The 23,202-nt window shown below is 33.5% G+C and overlaps 2 protein-coding genes across 2 annotated transcripts; one reads left to right on the top strand and one right to left on the bottom strand.

The window, feature by feature from the left end:
* The first annotated feature begins 5,041 nt into the window (after positions 1-5,041).
* Positions 5,042-18,563, top strand: LOC146996134 (uncharacterized). Its single transcript, XM_035355660.2, has 2 exons — positions 5,042-5,495; positions 15,649-18,563. The coding sequence occupies exon 2, from the start codon at positions 16,426-16,428 to the stop codon at positions 17,530-17,532; it is 1,107 nt and encodes a 368-aa protein (XP_035211551.2). The 5' UTR covers positions 5,042-5,495; positions 15,649-16,425; the 3' UTR covers positions 17,533-18,563.
* Positions 7,558-8,520, bottom strand: LOC146996135 (histone-lysine N-methyltransferase SETMAR-like). Its single transcript, XM_085821369.1, has one exon. It carries the CDS (start codon positions 8,518-8,520, stop codon positions 7,558-7,560), a length of 963 nt encoding a protein of 320 aa, XP_085677495.1.
* Positions 18,564-23,202: the final 4,639 nt, after the last annotated feature.

Genomic DNA, 23,202 nt, shown 5'->3' with positions numbered 1-23,202 from the left:
AGTCTACACATCTGCTGCCTATGTTCCTATAATTTGCAGTTTTCATATTAAAACCATCTCAATAAAAATCCCAAAATATTATATTTCATGTTTTAATGTAAAATTTAATGTTTGTTAAAGTACGGTTACAACATGCAAGACATGTTTTCCCCTGGAATAAGTAATAAGCAAATAAAAAGAACATGGGGTTTGCAATTGCACGACAAAGGACTCGCGCAAACTTCGTACATTTCATCACTGGAGATATCATAATGGACTTTTTCTACCACATTTAATGTTACAAAAACCTAATAATACTGATACTAAGAATAGGCTAAATAGATTTCATTTGTATATATATCAAAGCTATATTTGCAGACATCTTTAGAAATTTCAAGGAACTTTCAATTCAGAGTAATTGCCAAGCAGATTAATTTCCTTTGTAGAACTGATGGTAATGAAAAAGCTGATTTCCTCACACAGAAAGAACAAACTTAGTGCATTAGATTTCACTTTCTAAAGCTTTTGATAAATTTAATTTGTAGATTTTTCATGCTCATTGCAGTATTAATGTAATCGAAGAACTTGGAAATGCTGTTCGAACAAATCCACCTGTGATCCCAGGTTCTCAAAATTATATAGTAGTCACAAAATTCAAAATTTTGACAGGTCATGAATTTAAAGATTAAAATAAATCAAAAAGGCTTAGACTGATGCAGAATTTATATAATTCTTATTAATTTTGAGGGTTATCTGATATAGGTTCTTTCAGAAAGCCAGGAATAAAAACCTTTTTTCATTTTTACTGAAGAAGAGGGACCTATGTCAGTTAATTCTTAAAACTGACACAAGATTTTATGTTAAGCTGCTAATTTTTGCCTTACTTTAATTTTACATGTTTTTGTCAGTTAAGTATGACATACTTTTATCTGCTCTGGAATGTCAGAAACATTAATTTTTTTAAACCATGGGTTGTATCAAAATAAAGTACTTTGGAAGTAGATTTAAGCAAACTAAGTATGTTTCACAGAAGACTGATATCTATTACAGAAATATATATTTTAATCATATTGGAAGTCTATAACTTTAAAATACATAATTACAAATGTTTAATATGTGCATATTTGGTTATATGGTACCTATCCTCATATTGCTTGATAGAGTACTCTAGCTGATATGTTTGTGTACTATCTACAAGACATGTAACAATTTCACTGGCATGTCAGTCTCCACAGCCACAGTAATCTTGTTTGCAGATTAGATATAATATTAGGTACAAATACTTTTTCATTTACCATTTTTTAGATACCATCAGACCAGATAAGCTATACAAAATGTGTCCAAAATCACATTTGTTACGATATAAACCTAACTATCAGTGTTCAGCAGTCTTACTACTCATGGGCTCTTTTTCAGATGATTATGAACTGCATTATATTACATTATAAAGATCTTCACATTTTACATTCCTCATGTTATGCTACTGACATTTTTTCTAAAAATCTATTGGTTACATGCATTAATCCTTCACACATGTTATATTTTTAAAAGTATTGCACCTAGTCTTCTGTGAGGAAATATTATTTTGGAAATCAAATATAAATCAAGTACTTTAATTGAACTGAGGTTCAAATATAAAAATTGGAAGACTTTCCTAACATACACTCATGTCCATAAATTAAGGATAATGCAAAATCAGGCAAAGGAAGAGTTAGAAGCAAAACAAATTTGACTTATTTGTAAAGCTTATTTATTAAACAAAAGGAAAAGAGCAAAAAAAAAGGTGCTATATGTTTGATATTATTAAAAAAAATTAGCGATTTTTTTTCCTGGAGCAAATTACGAAAAAAACCTATTTACAAAAAACCAATATTACATGGTTGGTATGATTGTTAATACATTGTATGTCTCCCAGACGATGCAATACAGTCCGTACAACGCCTAGACATGCTGAGTATCAAATTATCGATCTGATCTTGGGGGATATTACACCACTCAAAAAGCAATGCTCTCCGAAGTTCCGGTAGACATGTAGGATGAGGTTGACGGGCTGCAACTCGTCGGCCAAGCATGTCCCACACGTGCTCTACTGGATTCAAGCCCGGTGAGAATGCTGGCAAGTTCATATGGGTGATATCCTCCGACTGAAGGCATTCGCTTACCATGTTTGCACGGTGAGGACGGGCGTTGTCATCCATAAACACAAATTATGCGCCCATGGCGCCCCGAAACAAACGTACATGTTGTTCCAGAATGATGTCCCGATAGATTTGGCTTGTCATGGTTCCAATTTGAACATGCAGGTCAGTTCTGGAACCCAGAATAATTCCACCCCAAACGAGCACTCCTGGACCACCGTAACGGTGTCGTTCAATGATATTTTCTTGGTGGTAACGGGTACCCGGAGCTCTCCATATGAAAGTCCGGTGAGAATCAGACTGCAAACTAAACCTGGACTCGTCGGAAAACATCACACAAGCCCACTGTTGCGGTGTCCACAATGCATGCTCTCTACTCCAGGCTAACCGCAGGCGACAGTGAGTTGCAGTAAGTGGAACGCATCTGACAGGTCTACGAGCATATAGACCAATCTGCGCCAAGCGTCTGTACACGGTCTGCCTTGAAATTGTCGTACCAGTGGCTGAAGAGAGCTGACGAGACAGGTCTGAGGCTGTGCTCCGTCTGTTTCTTTTGGCAGTAACTGCCAAATACCGGTGTTCATTCGGCGTTCTAACACTGGGGCGACCTGTGCTGTAACGTCTACTGACATTACCATCATCTTGGAATCGTTCCCAAAGCCTAAAGATGACACTCTGAGGAATTCCAAGTTCGTCTGATAGTTCCAGTCGGGTACGCCCACATTTCAGACGGCCGATAATTCTACTATGTAAAAAATCATCCAAATGAGTCCTTTGTGTCATAACTATTCGGTTATTGCACTGAAATGCTTATAAAGCGTCTGCGAACAATTTTACTTCTTTGCCTGTATTCCTTATATATCACTCTCTTACACTCTCGTCATTGTGACGCACCATCGGTGTCATCTGGTTACTTCCTAAAATTTGCATATGATTCTTGAAGATGTGTGTCGTGATTTTACAGGTGATATATTTATTTTAGAGTTCGATTTCCGCGTGACTCCGAATTATCCTTAATTTATGGACATGAGTGTATTTAAGTATATTTCTTATGTGTTGAAATTGGGAAAGAATTCCAGATTTTATTAGATAAACAAAACAATTTAAAAAAATTCATATAAACCTTTTCAAAAATACAGTATATTTGAGATTTTTACTATCAATGTATTCAATGTGTTACATTTCTTAAAAACAAATATCACATAAAAATGCAGTATATTTTAGAAAAAGTTCAATTAAATTATAATTTGTTAGTACTTAAGAACCTTCTAAAAATATGTATAAGCATGTGGCTTTGTTGGCTAAATTTGGGTACCTAATAAATACATATATAAATAAAAAAGAAAAGAAAAGGAAAAAAGAAAGAAAAAAGCGACACATCTTCTGCACAGGAAAGCAACAAAGCCTTTCTTCTGTGCATTTTTTACTTGGTGATAAAAAAATAAATGCTCTCTGTAATTTTCAGTGCTACAAAATAAAGTGAAATGTCCAATTTAGCATATAACTTTTGCGATACCACACTGTACACCTTTTTTTTTGCGAGGACAGGCTAGGAATTTTGTTCACATTCCAAGTGAGAATCCACGGAATTTTCCGTATTCACGCGTAAAAGACGTCATCAAAAGTTACAAAAAGAGGAATATGAGCGGCGGCGGGTTTTAGTCGCCCGTCTTCCGCAGACATACGGATAGAAGTTGAACATTGTTGAACTCCATCAATACGTCATTCGTCACCGCACATCGACCGGATTGCAAACGTCAATCAAAGTGAATTCGTTCGCTGATTGAAGAAACGCATACGCATACGCAGAAGTGGTCACGGGCCTTAACCCGCAAACCGAATAAGCCTGAGAATCGAGAGTACACTGTATTTACGTGTTACGCAGCTTAATCAGAGGGGGCGACAATGTTTTCTAAAGAAAGTCTATAAAAAGCAATGAAATTGAAATTACGATGGAACTGAAAAATATCATTTCTGGTACATAATCCTATATTTGCATCTGTAAGAAACCACAGGAATTTCTGCACAACTTCTTTAAATTTTCAGAAATCACGTCTACCTTGAAAACTGCTCTGTACCCTTCCTCCCTCCGTTATTGACATCTTTCTATGTATATAACGACGAGTCCATGTAAGGGTAGGTTGTGTGGATGAAATCATCTTTTATTTACTAAAATATTTTCTCTCTGACCTATTTACTTATGATTCTGTCACTCCTCTTTTTCGTTCGCTCTTACCAGGAGGCATATGAGTTATGGCTATTAACGGCAGAGTGTTTTCAACCTTGAGATGTTTCAGAAGCCCTACATTCGCCATTACTGTATATATTCACTCTCATCCTCCCCAAGTAATATTTTTCGGGCCACAGGATCAATTTCGTCTTTCTCTTTTTATTTCAAGATCATTCGCTGCGAATATTACTCGTATATCATGAATCTTTTTCACCATGCCTATTACGGATCAGCCTGAGATTACAGGAAAGTACTGCTTTAAGTAGAAATCCTGTATAAGCACTCCCGTATCAAGGTTTGAGATGTAGAATATTGACAGCGACGCTCGCCAGTTGTACTTTCTCTAGACCAGCTCTGCTAAGTTAGTATTCCAGCATTAGCCATTTTGAATTCGCGCAATTATAAATTTGATCCAAAGCTTAATTAGGCGAGTTATATTGCAATCAGAGGCTACGAATCGTTATTAATTTGTAAAGCCAAGTTTCTGTTATATACTACTTGCAAGCTGCGATGTTTTAATTTATACGCACTAAATTCAATATTTAATGAAAAGCCTATGTACAGCTTTCTTAGGACTCTATTATACTTTGACAGACGGAGCGATAATTCTCTTTTCAGTCTAAGTACGAATTTTAAGTAAGATTTAAACAGGATAGAATCCTACACTGGAAGTGATGTCACCTTCCCTTAAGTGGTATTTACTTTTAAATAGGCCAGCAAAAGAAAATATCTGTTCCACCACAAAGAAATAGTTAAGTCAGGATGCTGACTCAACTAGTATTGAGTTTTTGTTAATTCCAAACCCAAAAAGGAGCGTAATCTTCAGACGTAAAATACCTGTGTTTGTTATCTTTTATTTTTACTCTAAAATGCGTGTTTTTCAGAAAAATGGAACCGAGATAAGGTGAATAACTACAGATTGTGATTCAGCAAGAAAAAAAAAAGTTGGCTTGTTTATTCTAAAACCCAGTCTTTCTTTCCTATCTGTTAACATAAGTGTGAAGCAGAACTGGCAATACAAACACACTTTTGTAGAATACAGACTAGAGCAACAGCAGTAGAATATAGTAAAGGATATATCTGAATTTTCACTCTTCATAGCTGTTGGCTGTTTTTACAATGGATTCCTTATTCACAGTGAGAGATAGGTAAGAAAATTCCTTTTTTATATAATCTGAGAATTAATAAATCAAATTATTTTAAGAAATTAAAACTTATTTTTCTCTTAATGACTGACGAAACCATTTTCATATGCTCTGTTAATGTGCGTGAAGCCATTACCATTCCCACACTTTGACTTTTTTATTAATGCTATTACCGTTTGCATACTTTACTAATAGTGATTGGAGATACAATTTCCTTTAAAAAAAATTTGACTTTCTAATAAGGCCTGCAACTTTCTTTTGATGTGATTGGTTTCACTGCAATTTCTGTTAGTGTTTCTCATTAATACATAGTGTAATGCAACGCGTTCTGAATATGTAATGTTCTGAATATGAAATGTTCTGAGTGTAAGAATATGTAATGTTCTTACAGTCAAGAAATAAGTAACTATTGTGAAATTTTGATGAACTGACAATAATTCCCTGTGGTGTCCGTGAAATGAATATGAAAATGCTTTTGGTGTTAGAAATATACATAGCTTAGCCTAGAGATTCTAAAGGTTAGCGTTCTGTAAAAAGCAATAAAGATGCAGAAGGATCTCAAATATTATTTCTCTACAATAATTTGGAATTTAAGATTTTTATTTATGCAGGGTATTCGTTAAAACTATTGACTTTTGTTTGCCAAAAACTGTTTCCAGATATGCACAGTCAGCTCTCGATATACTGGGAATAATATATTCACGGTTAACCTGATGGCATTTAAGAAGCGCAAGAAAGGGGGAATAACATGCTTATAATCAAAAGGAAAGTTACTTACCTATATTTTCTAGCAATTCAAGTTTGAGAATGGGTAAGTTCATTTGGTTACATACATTAAATCAACCTTGAAAACAAAAAGAATAACTAAAAGTAACGGAAGAAACAAAAATTACAAATGGTTCAAGGTCTCTTATAATTTTGTTCTTTAGAACAATAATTAGTTCTTTAAAACACTTTTACTATTGTTTAGAGTTTAGACCAATTATTATTAGTCCAAAGGGGCTTTATCCCTGAGGGACTATTGGTTTCGTTTTACGATTTTGCGTCGAATCACTTTGAATGTCCATTTCACTTTAAGCTGTTGCCACCAAATATTATCGCCTGTATTATATAAGAAGAAATTAAATAATGAAGAATCTGCATAAATGTATGTATGTTTCTCGCAATGTGATAAAACAACGGTACCTAGAGCCCTCAAATTTTGAATGTCGTAATCCTACTGCGAATAGGAGCATCCGGAAGTCGAAATTTGGAATTTGTTTTATTATCGATTTCATATTTTGTAAAACTTTAACGCATTTTTGATTAACAAACTCAAGGATTTCATAGCTAGCAATGGCAACGCTGTACACACACACACACACACACAAAAAAAAAAAAAAAAAAAATCTTCAGCGCGTGAGAATGTGTATCGGAAATTCTAAAGACATGCTCGATTTAAAATTATTTTGCTATATTGCTATTTAACTAAATTTTATGGTTTAAGTGCGAAGAACATGATATTTAATAAATAAAGGTAAAACACAAAATGTTAAAAAAACGCCTCTTTGGACGTAATTTAAAACCTGAAACCTTTCAGATTTTCTTTTCCTCTTCTTGTTATCGTTTCTGAGAAAAATATTTATGAATGTCAGTAATTTTAAACGCGCATAAAAATGTCGGCTAGGACGTTTTGCTTTTTATTGTACCATCTTTATATATTCTATACTACATAAAATTAAATTACATATTGGATGAAAAAAAATACTCCCAAATACTATCACAATATCTGCTATTAAGTCACGCATTTTTTTTCCCATTTTGTATTTTATGTAGATTGTGAAAAGCTATTTTTAAGGTACAAATTCTCTGTCATAAAGCTACGTTCTGCCGAATCCGCTTACTTTTCATAGTACGCAAAAAGATTAGTGTAGCATCTCATTAAAAGATGGCACACGCTACGAACTAATAAAGTATAACGGCCGCGCTAAAAACTGCTTACTGAATCAGAATATACAATGTACGTCCAGAAAGTAAGTTCCGTTTGGTAATAAAAGTAAATTGTGTACAGCTACAGAAAAGTTATTTATTGCACAAAATTGAACAACTTTTCCACATAACTGCCGAAATATTGCAGGCATTTGTCATAGCGTGGCACAAGTTTTTGTATACCTTCTTCATAGAAATTTGCCGCCTGTGTCTTCAACCAGTTGGAAACAGTTTCTTTCAGCTCGTTGTCATTGTTGAAGTGTTGACCGCCAAGGAAAGACTTAAGATGTAAGAACAGATGAAAGTCGCTAGGAGCGAGGTCAGGGCTGTACGGAGGATGGTCAAACACGTTCCAGCCAAATCCCTGTAGAAGGTTTTTCGTCACATTTGCAGTGTGTTGTCGTGCGTTGTCGCGAAGAAAAACAACACCTTTTGACAGCAATCCTCGGCGCTTATTCTGTATTGCGCGGCGCAATTTCCGAAGTGTCTCGCAATAAGCATCTGCTCTGATTGTTTGACCACGCGGTAAGAAATCAACGAGCAAGATGCCTTTCCAGTTCCAGAACACTGTGCACATCATTTGTGTCAGAAATTCTTCGCCGCTTTCAGCATAACGGGTCAAAAACGGAAGTGCACTACCCATCCGTTTTGTTTTGTGTTGCTCAGTAAGAATCTTTGGTACCCAACGTGAGCAAAGTTTACGAAATTTCAGTTTTTCGGTAACAATTTCATGCATTAGTGATCGTGAAATTTGGGGAAATTCCATAGCGAGAACACTAATTGTAAACCTTCGGTTTTCATGGATCTTGTCATCAATCGAGTGAACCAGTTCTTCTGTAAGCAAAGATGGACGCCCACTTCGTTCTTCATCGTGCACATCACTACGTCCGTCATTGAACTTTCGAACCCATCTTCTCACCATTGAATCACTCATCGCTTTTGGTCCGTAAACATCGCAAATTTGCCGATAAATTTCACTGGGTTTCACTTTCCTCGCATTCAGAAAACGAATCACAGATCTGATTTCACAAGCGGCGGGATTTTCAATCAACACCGACATTGTAAACAAGCACAACAAAGCGTACGTGACGGACAGCGATCTCCAAATGGCGCGCGTTTCTTCTCCTTGATACAGAGCGTCTACTGCGCATGTGCGGAAATGCGATCGCAGAGCTGCAGCGGAGATAAATTGAAACGGAACTTACTTTCTGAACGTGCCTCGTATATCTATATATATGAATCTGAAAGTTTTCAGATTTTAAATTCGTCCAAAGGGGTGTTTTTTTAACATTTTGTGTGTAACTTTTATTTATTAATTATCATGTTCTTCGCACTTAAGGTATCCGACCTCGTACAAAAGACGATTTTCGGTCAAAATTTCGATTTTTACTTTATTACATTATCTTAAAGAATACATCTTTGGCTATCAAATACAAGTGTCTGCTTGTTGATTGGTTAATTAGAACTGAAGTTATAAGCATTTTTCTGTAAGAAAATAAACCCGAAGTTCCAATATTCTAGGCCGGAAGTGAGAGTTTAAATAGATATACCTATTAAGAAACCTTATTTATTATCAAAATTTTGTAAATTATAAACCTTCGTACTAAGCTTAGATATTTTGTAATTCATTTTAAGAATCTGGCGATAGTTTTTTTCCCTTAATTTCGTATTTAGTTTGGCGCAGAGGGTATTCGACGTTGAATGGATGTGTTGCTGCTTTGTCGATTAGCGTTGACAAAGTGCTTAATTTAAAAGCTATGTCACATTTTTGCACCATTTGCAGCAAAATAAACAGAATGGAATGCTATCTTCAGCACGACATATGTAAAGTGTAACATAATTGTTCTGCAAATTATAAAAAAGCAGCCTCGGGTATGGAAGCAGTTGGTGCTTATGCGCTTTTTGAATGACTTATTACATTACGAAAGCTGAAGTACACGGAGTATTATGAGGATGGGGATTCTAAGGGGTTTTTAACTGTGAAAGATTTATATGGTAAAGATTCGGTCAAGAAACTGGAATGCATTGGACATGTGTAGAAAAGGGTTGGTAGTAGACTACGAAAAGTAAAAAACTCCGCTCCTGAATTGAAAGGAAAAGCTAAACTGGCTGATTCTTTTATTGATAAACTGCAGAATTAGGGAGTGCAATTAGAAGTAATGTGAAAATTTAATTGAGATGCAGAAGGTTGTACTAGCTGCTTGTTCCATTGTAGTTCTTCTTCGAAGCCAATGCTCTCAATCAATGAGTTCGAATGTGCGATTGCAGAAATCAGGAAAAAATCAGGAAGAAAAAAAAATCAGGCTAAAACCTCTGGTATATCAACATATATTTTGATTAAACCTGCATATATGGAGTTGATTACATAAACAAGAGTTATTATAAAGTGCATACATGGCAAAACTCAAAATATCAGGGAACGTATTAATGGCATTTTATTGCAAATTGTTCCGAAAGAAACATTCAGAAACTTGCGAACATTAATGTTTGGAGCAAATGTAAGGGTTGTGTTATTTAATGATGGATGATTTACTTGAAGCATTTTCAAGGATAGGTGTATGTATCCTGAATTTTACACTGAGCAGGGAATTCGAAAACTTGATAAAGTGCAAAATCATGACTCTTGGCGGCATTCCACAAGTTTTACAAAAACCCAAATAAAAATTTACGTTTTGTTCAAAAGAAAAAGTGCAAAGTGTGTGAAGAAAAAGTAAGGTGTCACTAACAAAGCAGGCGAATTTTAATTATCAGAGATGCTTCTTTCACTAAGAAATTGTTTTATGAAAACTTTAAACTTGTTTTCTGAAAAATGTTTTTTCTGTAAATATTGCCAATAGTAACAGCCATAACTCAAAATTTTATCTATAAAATTAAATGATGCTTTCTATACATGTTTCATATAATCTGATGCATGCTCTGAAGCGGAAGATTTTAGAAATATTAATTAGAAGTTGAATTGTTACTTTTTATTTTTAGATTTTGGATGCAATAATAGGAAAATATACAGTAAATACTATACATTTTGACATATCTCAAGAATATATGAATATTTCTTAATTATTTTGCTTCATTGTATACAAAACAAGTGTAAATATAAATACAAATTTTAAAAAACTGCATATTTATACGTAAATTTTTCACCGTGGTTGTTGCCGTAAAGACAAAATTTAAGGAAAAATTATCCTTTTTTTCATTATTTTTCAAAATTAAAACTACTCAGCCTTACGTTTTAAGCTGTTTTCATCAATTAATATGCTTATCCTCAAATTAATATGTTTATAGTTAAAATAAAAACCATTTTTAAGAAAATGGTACCCGAACGAGGTCGGATACCTTAAACCATAAAATTAAGTTCAAGAGCAATAACGCAAAATAATTTTAAAATGAGCATAGCTTTAGAATATCCGATAGACAGTCTCGCGCGCTGGAGATAATTTTTTTTTTTTTTTTTTTTTTTTTTTTTTTTTTTTTTTTTTCTGTACAACGTTAACCGTAGCTCGCTTTAAAATCCTTGAGTTTGTTAATCAAAAATTCGTTAAAGTTTTACAAAATAGGAAATCGATAATGAAAGGAATTCTAAATTTCAAATTTGGGCTTCCAGATGCCCATATTCGCAGGAGGACTACATTATTTAAAATTGGATGATTCTAGGTACCGTTGTTTTATCACAATGCGAGAAACATACGTACATTTATACAGCTTCTTCATTATTTAATTTCTTTATATATAATACAGGGCGATAATATTTGGTGGCAAGAATTTGAAAATGAAACAACACTCATAGTGAATCAACACAAAATGCGAAAACGAAATTAATAGTCCCTCTGAGCAAATTGCCCATTTGGACTAAAAGAAAACATTAAGAATTTCCAAAAATAATCGATTACGCAAAATTTAATTAAAACTGAGTGAAATTAGAGCTTCTTAGTAAAAATATGGTGCTTAATAAATACAGAAAGCGATGCTTGGTAAATTTCAGAACGAGAAAGCTTTAAAATAAGATACAGTAAGACCCCGCTTAACGCGGGGGATACGTTCCATCAAAGTAGAGCGTAATGCGAAACAGCGCTAAACGAGGCTATCTTTACATGTAAATATTGGGGTTAGGGGAAGATGACTAGGAAATTGGTTAGGTATTAAATTTAAAAAGTATGTTTTTTTAATAAAAATAAAACCAAACATTTATTTCTTAAAGCCCAAATTAATACCACATTATTATTTCTTGCAAAAATAAAAACAAAATATAAATAACAAAACGAATATTCTTAAAAAAAAAAAACAAATAAAATTCTAAGTCAGTCATATTAAGTTAGCCTTCCGCGTTTTCAGTGTTCTGCCTTTTTGTGACAAAAGCATCTAATGTTGTTTGCCTTTTTCTTTTGCGTTGTTCTCTTAAAAGTTCTTCATAAACGGATAGAGCATCTCTAACACCACGCCTTACTTTTGAGCTCCTGTCAAAATTCGGATCATTTTCAATGAATTGATCCATTATTTCAGTTATGGTAGACAAACTCCTTTTTACAAACGCCATCGAAAGTTCTTTTTGCTCTTCTTCTGAATCACTGCTGTCAACATTTTTGTTTTCTTCTTGTTCAGTTAATTCCTTGAGCTCATCATTAGAAAGACTAGCCGCTGCTTCTTGAATTATTTCTTCGACATCTTCCACATTTACCCCTTCAAAATATGTCTGTACGATACCGCACCAAACAAGAAATACAAGTACACTCTTTCGGATATGTATTTGAAACCTATCGCTGCATAATATTTCGCGGGATCCACGTATGCTGCGAGCGATTTCGTGGAATCCCCGGGTTGAAATAAAAGAGCGCTAAACCGAAACAGCGCTAAACGAAACAGCGTTAAGCGGGGTCTTACTGTATATATATATTTTTTTTTAAATTTAAAAGCTATTTCTATTAGCTTGATTCGCACTAAAAAGTAAGAAATAAGATAATTATATGACTTCTTGACCACAACACTCAAAAATTTCAGAAGCCAATATTAAGAGCAACTGTAGTTTTTGAATGTTGTGATCAAGAACTCTTATAATTATCTTATTTCATACGTTTTAGTGCGAATCAAGCTAATAGAAATATCTTTTAGATTAATTTATATTTTATGTGATTTTAGGTTGATAGTTTTAGACAGCAAAGTATTTGGTCGTTCCGCAATGAACGAAATCTTCTTTCCTTTTCTTTTAAAGTTTTTCAAACTAAACTAGAAAATTTTATGAAATCAGTTTCAGTAATGAAGCAGAAGGGCTTTGTAAACACGAAATATAGCTTTTAATATGGTCTCCACAGAGTAATACGTCCAGTCAGTAAAATATTCATCATACTAAAGTCAGTAAAATATACTGCCAGTAAAATATTCACCAGTCAGTAAAATACATAAGTAAAGTAAAAAAAAAAAAAAGAATATCTTTACGGGTAGAATTAGGAAGATATTAGTAACTAACAGTTTGAAGTGGGTAGCTACAATGTTTATTCTGAGTGCTGTTCTATTCGATTCAGAACCATTAATCGCTAAAATGAACAGTTTTCATTTCGTAGCGTTTTCGTTTGATCGGAATCGTTTAGTAAATAAGCAATGAAAAATTACCTGAGTCAATAAATTTGCTTATAATTGTCTCCGCTAGTTTTCAGTTAAAGTTATCGAAATTCTTTTAAAGCATAATGTATATTTTGCTACTTGGACTTCCCGATTTCCGGAGATCATGAATTTCCTCATTCAGTTTTATATTTTTTCACCATTCAGTTTTATAAACTGCCACATTCGCAATGCCGAAACTGTTTCCACTTAATTTTTATCTCATTTCTAAGAAATTTCGTGATTTGAAGTACATTTTTGAGATTAAAATTTAAAGAAATAAAGTCCTCAACCATATTTTTCTGCATTCTCTCTAAGTACTACTGTATATTTAATTTAGAGCAGTAATGTACATTAAAGAAATACTCATTTGGGTTTTGCGTATTACAATGCATCCTGATAAAAATAGGATCTTGAGTGGAAATAGATTGAGATACTACTATGTTTAAGGCAGTTAATGAAACGTATATTTACAAGCCAGCCTCATATTACGCCTCAAGCCTTACTGCGTCTGTCCGTTGTGTTAGATTCCGTATTATCTCTTAACTGACTCCACGTTAAGTTCGATGCCAAGTTATCACTACCTATCTGGATTAAAGAACAATACAAAAATTCATCGAAATTGTGGTATTTTACACGCTCGCAGTACTTTTGTACACGCATTTCTAAATGTTTGAGAATGAATATCCAATACTTCATGTTATGTATTATCTCTTACAGTGGAAAGATATACCATCGCATTATCCATTATGAGGACTTTTATCCCTTGGGAAGGGTGAGGGAAAATCTTTGATCTTTTATGCTGTTTCTTAAACAGATAAACTATTTTTATGTATCAGGATTTCGATAGGAAAAAAGGAAAAAGTTCAGTTTGAGAGTTTGGTCTAAAGTTGCCTCAGTATCGAATTCGAATAAGCAATTTTTTAAACTAGATATTAGAATTTAAAAAACTATTTTTGCAAAGACGAATTCTTTTTTTTTCATGCTTGAAATATATATAGTTATTAATTATCCAATTAAAAGTTTCCTTTTTGAGCTGTAACCCGCCTGTTACGCCATCCATTGCTCGCCGAAAGAGCGCGCTTCCGATATTCGTATAAAGCCTAAAAAATGAATGAAGTTTTGTGTTTCAGAGATGTGGCAACACGCGAATATTTTTATTGTAATTGTGTTCTAAAGATATAAGTGAATTGTGTTTCCAGTTTGTACGTTGGAGCAAGAGTAAAATATTTATGATATTTATTGTGTAGAGTTTTGATTTCCAGCCCTTTCCACAAAGAGGTGAACATAACATTTTTGGTGTCAGGAAGTGGAGTAAGGTGGAAATGTGATAGTAATAATGCGTATCATCAAATTTTGAGAGAAAAAATAATGTGTTGATATGGGAATATGTGTTGCAGGGAAATTAACGGTGAAGATGATGCTTTCCTTGATTATGGTGAGTAGTTATTTGGTTTGTTGTATTAATGTTTAGTGTTAAATTCTGTTTATTAGTGTTGTGTATTGAGGTGTTCCTACTTGATAATTTGAGTTGATAGAGTCTGTGTTGAGTTTGATTGTGTTCGTTTTTGTACTCGTTGTGTTCTAGTTGTCAATTCAAGGTTGTATTTTTCTTTGAATTAAGATGAGTCTGAAGTCGCTTAAGTCATTAAAAAAAGACGAGTTGACGCTCGTCGCGGAGGAATTAGGATTAGTAATTCCGAGCGGAGCGAAAATTATTACTTTGAAAACTTTAATAGAAAGTTCAGAAGTTTGTGCAAATGATGCTGAATTTGTGCAAAATGTTATTGATAATATTCTAGAGGAAAAGAAAATACAAATTGAGAAAGAAAAATCGGAAAACGAAATTAGATTAGACTTAGAGAAAATAAAACTTTCTCATTTAGAGGCGGAATTAGCTTTAGCCAACACTAGAAAAGACTTGCTACAAAATCCAAATGTTGAGACGGACAACTCAAATCGAAATATGGAAAATTTAATTAAAAGTGTAAAAACATTAACAATTTCTGTACCTACTAAAGCAGAATCCTTTAATCTCTTTTTTCAATCAATTGAAAGGGCTTTTAGGACAAAACAAGTACCTGAAGATTTAAAAGCAGAAATCCTATTAAATATTTTGGGAGAATTCACTAATTTAATGGTATATGTGAAGGAAGAAGATATTAATAATTACGATAAACTAAAGTCCATGATTTTAAAGGAATTTCAACCAACCCCTCAAGAGTGCTTAAATCATTTTCGTTCTACGCAAAAATTGTCATCTGAGAACTTTGTACAGTTTGCATCAAGGTTAAGTGGAAATTTTGAATATTATTGTCAGTTGAGAAATGTAAAAGATTTTAAATCGTTATGTGATCTTATGGTTTCGGATAAAATATTCAGTGAACTTGATCGTGAATTAAAAACCCATATAGCAGTTAAACAGGGAGAGACATGGTTCGAACCCCAAAGTTTAGGTCGTGAATGCGATATTTATTTGTCATCAAAAGGTAAACAAAAACCAGAATCCCTTTTTGCAAAATCATTTATATTTTCATTATATTTATTCATTATATTATATTAATCATTATATTTATTATTTTCCCTTTTTGCTTTACAGGGAAGTCAAGATGTTTACAAGCCAAATGTTAAGACTGCAGTTTCAGCGAATTTTTGTGTAACCGCTTTAGATGTTCAGATATTATGGGAGCTTGATGCTTTAGGAATTAAAGTAAAAGAAGAGTTAAATGTAGTTGATAAAGCGCTGATAGATAAATTTGAGAAAAATTTAAAATTCGTGAATGAGAGATATGAAACTGATTTATTATGGAAGTTTAGTTACGATGAATTAGGAAATAATTATTTTTTAGCTAAAAAGAGGTTTGATGAGTTAGTAAAGGATTTTTTTAAAAATGATTGGGTTGCTAATGAGTATAGGGATATAATAAATGACCAAAAACAAAATGGAGTTATTGAGGAATGTGGTAGAGATGAGCATGAGTATTTTATGCCTCATAGAGCAGTTATCAAGATAAAGAAACAACTAACGTTCGTATAGTCTTTAACTGCAAAAATCTAAAGGTAATCTTTCTTTAAACGATTGTTTGGAAACTGGCCCAAATTTAAATCCAAATATTCTTGATGTGATTCTAAAATTTCGTAATTACAAAATAGCGTTTAATGGTGATATAGTGAAGGCTTTCTTAATAATAAAAATTTCTGAAAGAGATAGAAAATTCTTAAAATTTCTTTGGTATTCAGATAACCCTAGTGAAGAATATAAAATTATGAGAATGAAAAGACTACCCTTTGGATGTAAAAGTTCCCCTTTCATTTTGAGTGCTACGATAAAGCATCATATAAAAAATATAAGGAAAGTAAACCGAAGTCATTTGAAATGTTAAATTCATCACTTTACGTAGACGATTTATATTATGGTGGAGACAGTGTGAGAGAATCATTTGAGTTGTCGTCGGATGCTGTATCAATATTAAAGAGTGGTGGATTTAATTTAAGGAAACTGAGGTCGAACAGTAGAGAATTAGAAAAATTGTGGATAGAAAATGGACTTAGTGACAGTGAGATAGTGGGAGTTCAACAACTGAAAGTCCTAGGGTTGAATTGGAATCCTGATAGAGATGAGTTGTCGTTGGAGGTGAAGGGTTTGGTGGATTCGTGGAAAATGCTGCGACGCACTAAAAGATGTGTTTTACAGACAGCTGCAAGAATCTTTGATCCTATTGGTTTGATTGCGCCGTTTGTGATACGTATAAAGTTATTGTTACAGGAAATTTGGGAGAGAGCGTGTGATTGGGACGAAGAATTGCCGGAGGACTTGCAGCAAAAGTGGATAACGTGGTGTAAAGAAATTGAAAAATTGATAGACGTTACTATTCCGAGATATTGTTTTCTGGATTGTGAGAATGAGCAATCCGAAGTACATGTGTTTTGCGATGCTTCACCAAGTGCTTACGGAACTGTTGTTTATTTTAGATATTGTGAGAATAATGGGAATTACAGAGTATCCTTTATAATGTCGAAGAGTAGAGTGTCACCATTAAAGAAATTAACGCTGCCACGGTTGGAGCTAATGGCCATGGTAATAGGTGCTAGAGTGGGAAATTACCTTAAGAGTGTCTTTAAGGATAAAATTGGAAGAATATTGTTTTGGAGTGATTCTTGTATTGCGTTGCATTGGGTGAAGGGAAGTGCGAAGAGATGGAAACAGTTCGTTGCCAACCGGGTTGTGGAAATTCAGGAAAGATCGAGTCCAAGTGATTGGTATTACTGTCCGTCTGACGATAATCTCGCAGATTTGCTTATTAGAGGAATCTTGGCTGAGAAGTTGGTACTTAATGAAAAATGGTGGTCAGGTCCAATTTGTCTTCGAAAATGTTTTGAGAGTTGGTCTAAACATTGGGTTAGAGGATTACCAAATGTAGACAGTGAGGAAATACTAAGAGAGCAAAAAAAATCTGTCAAATGTTTTGTAAAATTAAGTTGAGCAGCTTTGGAACAAATTTTCAGTTTGGAGTAAGTTGCAGAGAGTTGTTGCTTGGTGTTTAAGGTTTATAAGAAATGTGAGGGGGAGTAAGATTTTGGCTCCTTTCTTAGAAACAAGTGAACTAAAAGAAGCGCATGATATTCTAATCAAACTAGTCCAAAGAACTGAGTATAAAAAGGAAATAGCTACTTTAGAGAAAGCGAGAGTGTTAAAGAAAAGTTCTTTAATTTCTCTAAAACCGTTCTTAGACAACAGTGGCATACTACGTGTAGGACGTTTAAGAAATGCCAGCTTACCAGACTCTGTGAAACATCAAATAATATTGCCTAAGAATCATCCTGTTACAAAATTGTTAGTGACATTTTATCACCTTAATTATATGCACGGAGGAGTACAATTAGTTACCTCTGCAATGAAACAAAAGTATTGGATTATAGGAGCAAAAACTGCAATACGCAGAAATAAGAAAAGAAATAAGAAATAAGAAAGTGCGTTATCTGAGCCAGATTTTGCTCTGAGTTTTCGAAACAAATGATGGCTGATTTACCTTCTGAGAGAGTGAATCCCGGAAGACCATTTCTTAAATGCGGAACTGACTTTTCAGAACCATTCTTGATCAGCCCTAGACGTGGTAGAGGAGTTAAACCACTGAAAATTTCAGCTTATGACGGGGTCATGGGGGCCCAGTGTGTTACGCCATCCATTGCTCGCCGAAAGAGCGCGCTTCCGATATTCGTATAAAGCTAAAAAATGAATGAAGTTTTGTGTTTCAGAGATGTGGCAACACGCGATTATTTTTATTGTAATTGTGTTCTAAAGATATAAGTGAATTGTATTTCAAGTTTGTACGTTGGAGCAAGAGTAAAATATTTATGATATTTATTGTGTAGAGTTTTGATTTCCAGCCCATTCCACAAAGAGGTGAACATAACACCGCCTCTTTTTTTTAAACTCTAGCCCCTTTGAAAAATGAAAGTGATTTCACGTTCCCCTTTTATTACCCCCTTTTAACTAATTCATTACTAATTATAACGCCTATTTGAAGATAAATAATAAATGTTTTCATTCTGAGCATTTTATATTTCACATATTTAAGAAAAAATTAACATAATTGACATACTTTTTGTGTAAGAAGGCAAAACTAGAGTTATACTGTATAACAAAGAGGATAAAATAAAATCCAATCGCATCTGTTTTTTTTTTTTTTTTAACAAATCGTCTGAGATTGGTAAAGCCATAATTTCATTAAGATACACTAGAAAAGGGTACAAACATGAAGCTAAGCACAAAAATTACATGCTAGCATTAAAAGTAAGAATTAGTTAAAGGAATAAGTGAAAGCAATTTTTACATACAAAGTAAAACGACAAAATTGACTTTAAAATCTATTGTGATTTCAAAAATTTCAATCTTTGTATTTCTTTGTATGAGTTTTTTTTGGAAATTATTAAATATTCCATCGTTATTTCGTGTATACGAGCCAGTTTCCCTTAGAAAGTCCTCCACGAAGGCATCCCTCCCTGAGGCAGATAGCCCTAGTGTGCTTTGCCGTATTCTCAATTCACCTGAAATACACCATCCTTATTTCATATTGCATTTGGAATTTTTTCAAATCTTTATACTAGAAATAACATTTGCGAATGTGATTTGTTGTATTTCTGCCAACTATTGAATAAAAGATCCAGTACTTGTTTATTTATCGTCATACTCCATTCTGAAATTATAATCTTGTACATAAAAATGGATAGCTTCATCAAAATTCTCTATAATAGGGCGTAAATTACATTTTGCAACAAAAAATCCACCTTTTAAAATTCATTTACTACTAATAATATTTGATGCCATTTTATTCCAAGAATATCTGTCTTAATAAAAGAATATCTGTCTTAATAAAAGAATACCTGTCTTTGATATGATGTAATGTCACAGTGTAAGGTTTGTAATGTAATATAACTTTGCCATAGTGTAAGTTTTCCTTTCAAGATATTTTAGCGTTTATTTAAACTATAATTTTTACACTCCGTTTTTAAATCATTGAACTATCTCAGAAACTGTCTTGAATAGTTTGGTGAGAAAAAATAATTTATTTTGCCAATATTTCAATTTTAGAATGCGGATTTCCTGTTTGTATATGAATAGAATCCGTATATAGTTTAAAGATAACAACTAAATTGGCTCAAATATGAAATTTAATTATTTTAGAAATTGAAAAATTGAAAAAAAAATTGATACATTTTGATAATTTATTAAACAAAACCTTTTCCCTCAACTTCTGCTGGGATCACGGAAAAAAATCGCTTATTCGAATATCGACTATATAGTCTTTCTCCTTATTTTTTCTGTCTAGTCAACAGAATTGCTTTCGCTTTGCATATATTATCATGTTCCTCAATATATTTTGCACTTTCATGTTGCTTTATGATGCATGCATTTTTCTCCTGATTTGAATACTATGGAAAAAAAATCGATAAGTCACTGCAGTATCAAGATAACAAATACCTCATAAATAAGTACGTAACTGATCTCATAAATAAATTAAAAACTCTTCTGACGACTAATAAATCGTATTTATTAATATTATTTATTTATTAATACACAGTTTTCTAAGTAAACAGTGATATCACAGCGCTTGTTTACGTTAGTGATTGAGCGTACTTAAAACAAGGTATTGCTGTAGAGTCATTAGGTTATTTTGAAGCATTGCTGTAGAGTCATTGGGTTATTTTGAAGCATTGCTGTAGAGTCATTAGGTTATTTTGAAGCAAAAGACATGAAAAAATGAGCAATGTCCTCCCCGGGACTCGAACCTGGACATTTCGAATACGCGCCGAGTGTGCTACCATTACACCACGAAGGCATGCAGAAAGGAGGGAGAAAATACCTTATATTGCAAGTTATTTAAATATCTAAACTGCTCCTGAAAGGTTAAAAACCAATTTCATATACAGAGGATGTTCGCACATTTTTTAGACGATTTCGGTAAGCAGTTATAAAAAATCGTTTGCTGCAAAAGAAGTAATTGCAATTGTACTATGTTTTTAAAAATCAAAATTATCGTCTGTGGCTTGAAAGTTTTGTTTTTATTAAAAATGGCGAATTTAACAAAGCAGTGGTTCGAAGGCTACATTTACGCTCTTTCCGAAGAGAAATATGCATACTCCGTTATCCAAAAACGATGCGAGAGTCATGGTTTTGTGGTATCTAAAGCGTCGATAGGTAATATCATCAACAAGAAAGGAAAAAAACGTCAAATTGGAGCCTCAAGCGGGACAAAAATTCCAAACAAGTATCCAAGGAAAAAAAAACGGACATCTTCGACTATTACAAAGGTACGTTGTTTAATGTTAAAAGAAAATCCCCCTAGTCAAAGGACAGTTGCAAAATCATTAAAATGCTCGGTGTTGGTTACTCGAACTTGGACCTTTCAAATACGCGCCGATTGTATTTCCGTGATACCACGAAAGCATACAAAAAGGCGGGAGAAAATATTTTACTAGGTTGAATTTTTTTTTTTTTTTTTTTTTTTTTTTTTTTTTTTTTCAGGTTTAAGTCATTAAAGTAAATACAGTAATCCGAATGTAGTTCATAAATTACCGTTTTCATTTTCTCAAGAGAAAACAGTTTTCTTTCTGCTGTGGCAACAAGAACAGTAATGTTGTATAAAATAACTAAAATTTTAAAAATATAAATAAAAAAGAAATATTTGGGGAATAAATGTTGCTAAAATTCACATTAGCAGCACTTTTTGCAAGTTCTTCCCATGTTCATTTTTTTATTCGTAATGAATGCACTGAAACCCAAATTATTCCTGCATTGCTTTCCTCAAAAACGTTTCGGACTGATACTTGAAGAAGACGGAGAAGTTATCGATAATTTGTCAGAGAGACACGATTGTTGATGTAATTAGTTTCATTACTTAATTCTAGGGAAGTTTAAAGTTAATTCATAGCTAGTGAAAACTAACATTTGATCTCGTATAAGACTCGTATAAGAATGTTGATAAAGAGAACACCGCTGGGCTCCAGTGAAATCAGTTCTGGTGTCGAAGTATTTCAGATTATAAATGAAGCAAATCCTACAGATGTGTGGTTGGAGAAAAACAAGACTGGTGAAAGCTATCGAATTTTTTGGGGGCCAAGATGTAATAAATGCAGTAATGCAGTGTAACAGAAAAAAAAAAAAAAAAAGTGGAAGAAAAGTGATGAAATTGAGATGCAATAACAATTATAGCGAACTGATAAGAGGCAAAGGAAAACATCTTACTGGGCAGTCTGACATGTAAGACCATTCTGCATTTGTTATTACATTAATGCATTAATTCTCGCATATAAAAATTAATACAATAATGCTCACATATATAAATATCTTCTGTTTTTAAATATTAGATTGCGCATGTAAAACGAGAATTTTACGGGGGTTGTTCCAAATAACGGCAGATTTATGAAATGGGGGCTAATCTCATTTAATTTTCTGGAGAGGTTTCATCTTATAATGCAGGATATGTTTTTTTTTTTTTTTTTTTTTTTTTTTTTTTTTTTTTTAAATTAACGAATAATTTGGTGGACACTAGGGATTGCTATTTGCACAAATCAGCCCTAAGAATCCTCCATCCTCCTTTTGGCTCCGAAATTTCGTGGACTGGCAACGCAGCGTCGATTCTTTGGAAATGATTTTGTTGTTGTCAATCTTTAACCCTTTGACTACTAACGGGACATATATGGCCCACAAAAAGTTTAAAAATTACTTCTGGGTTAAAAAGTACTTAGAATCTCCTGAATGTTGGGAATCATCTTCCAATAGTTGGAAAGTCAAGACGCCGCTGTGCTCGTTGTAGGCAAATGAACATAGAAGAAAGAACAAATATGAGTAACCAAATGTGTTGATGTTGGGTCATGCAAAGAATGCTTTACTCTGTACCATACGATGTAAAATCTATTTCATATAATGAAGTTTTCCAGAATAATAGGAGTGTTTAAGTCGATCTCTACGTGTGGGGCATATGTATCCCACCATTAATTACGGCTGGGACATATGTGTCTCAGCCTTTGGCTTGAAAATCGTTTGTCAAAAAAATCGCAAATGCTAAATTTACTTTATTTATGACATATTTTGTCATTTGGATAGAAAACGGAGTAAAAGATTTTTTTTAAAATTCGGAGTCAAAGGGTTAAAGTAGGCTGTATTAATCTTCATTAAAGAGAATAAACATTTTATGCAGATATCTTTAGTTTGCTAATTATAAAAATCAATTGCAATTGCATGTTAAAATGACTTTCTGCTTTAGGATAATGTATGACAATGAGCTATGGAAGCTTTGCAGAAAAATTAGTGAAAGGTCGTTCATGCCGCCCATATCTCACTAGATATAATAGGATAAAAGTTCATTGCGGACTAAAAGGTGAATGGTCTCCAACTTAATGCTTGAGAAGCTAATGCATCTCTACAAAACTCGAGCAGAATGTAAATATTGCTATTTCGGAAAAAGAAAACCTACGCCTAATCTGTACAGCGATCTGGCATTTGGCTAAGGAACATGAAGAACTGGGGATTTAATTCTGAATTTTCCGACTGCTAGACGGACGTACTTCCAGTTACACAACGCGCTGAGGAACAGGAAACTTCCTTATAAACCTATTAATGACTCCGTCTACTAGTAATGATTCCTGTCTG

The sequence above is a fragment of the Stegodyphus dumicola genome, chromosome 7, assembly GCF_044657685.1.
Source record: "Stegodyphus dumicola isolate Sdum_Otavi_A_Nest chromosome 7, ASM4465768v1".
NCBI classification, from domain to species: domain Eukaryota; kingdom Metazoa; phylum Arthropoda; class Arachnida; order Araneae; family Eresidae; genus Stegodyphus; species Stegodyphus dumicola.
The sequence above is the reverse complement of the archived record's forward strand: the minus strand, read 5'-3'. Positions and strand labels throughout refer to the sequence as shown.

Bases quoted from the DNA above. Each gene is read 5' to 3' on its own strand.
- LOC146996135 (XM_085821369.1), bottom strand. From the start codon at position 8,520: ATGTCGGTGTTGATTGAAAATCCCGCCGCTTGTGAAATCAGATCTGTG.
- LOC146996134 (XM_035355660.2), top strand. From the start codon at position 16,426: ATGTTAAATTCATCACTTTACGTAGACGATTTATATTATGGTGGAGAC.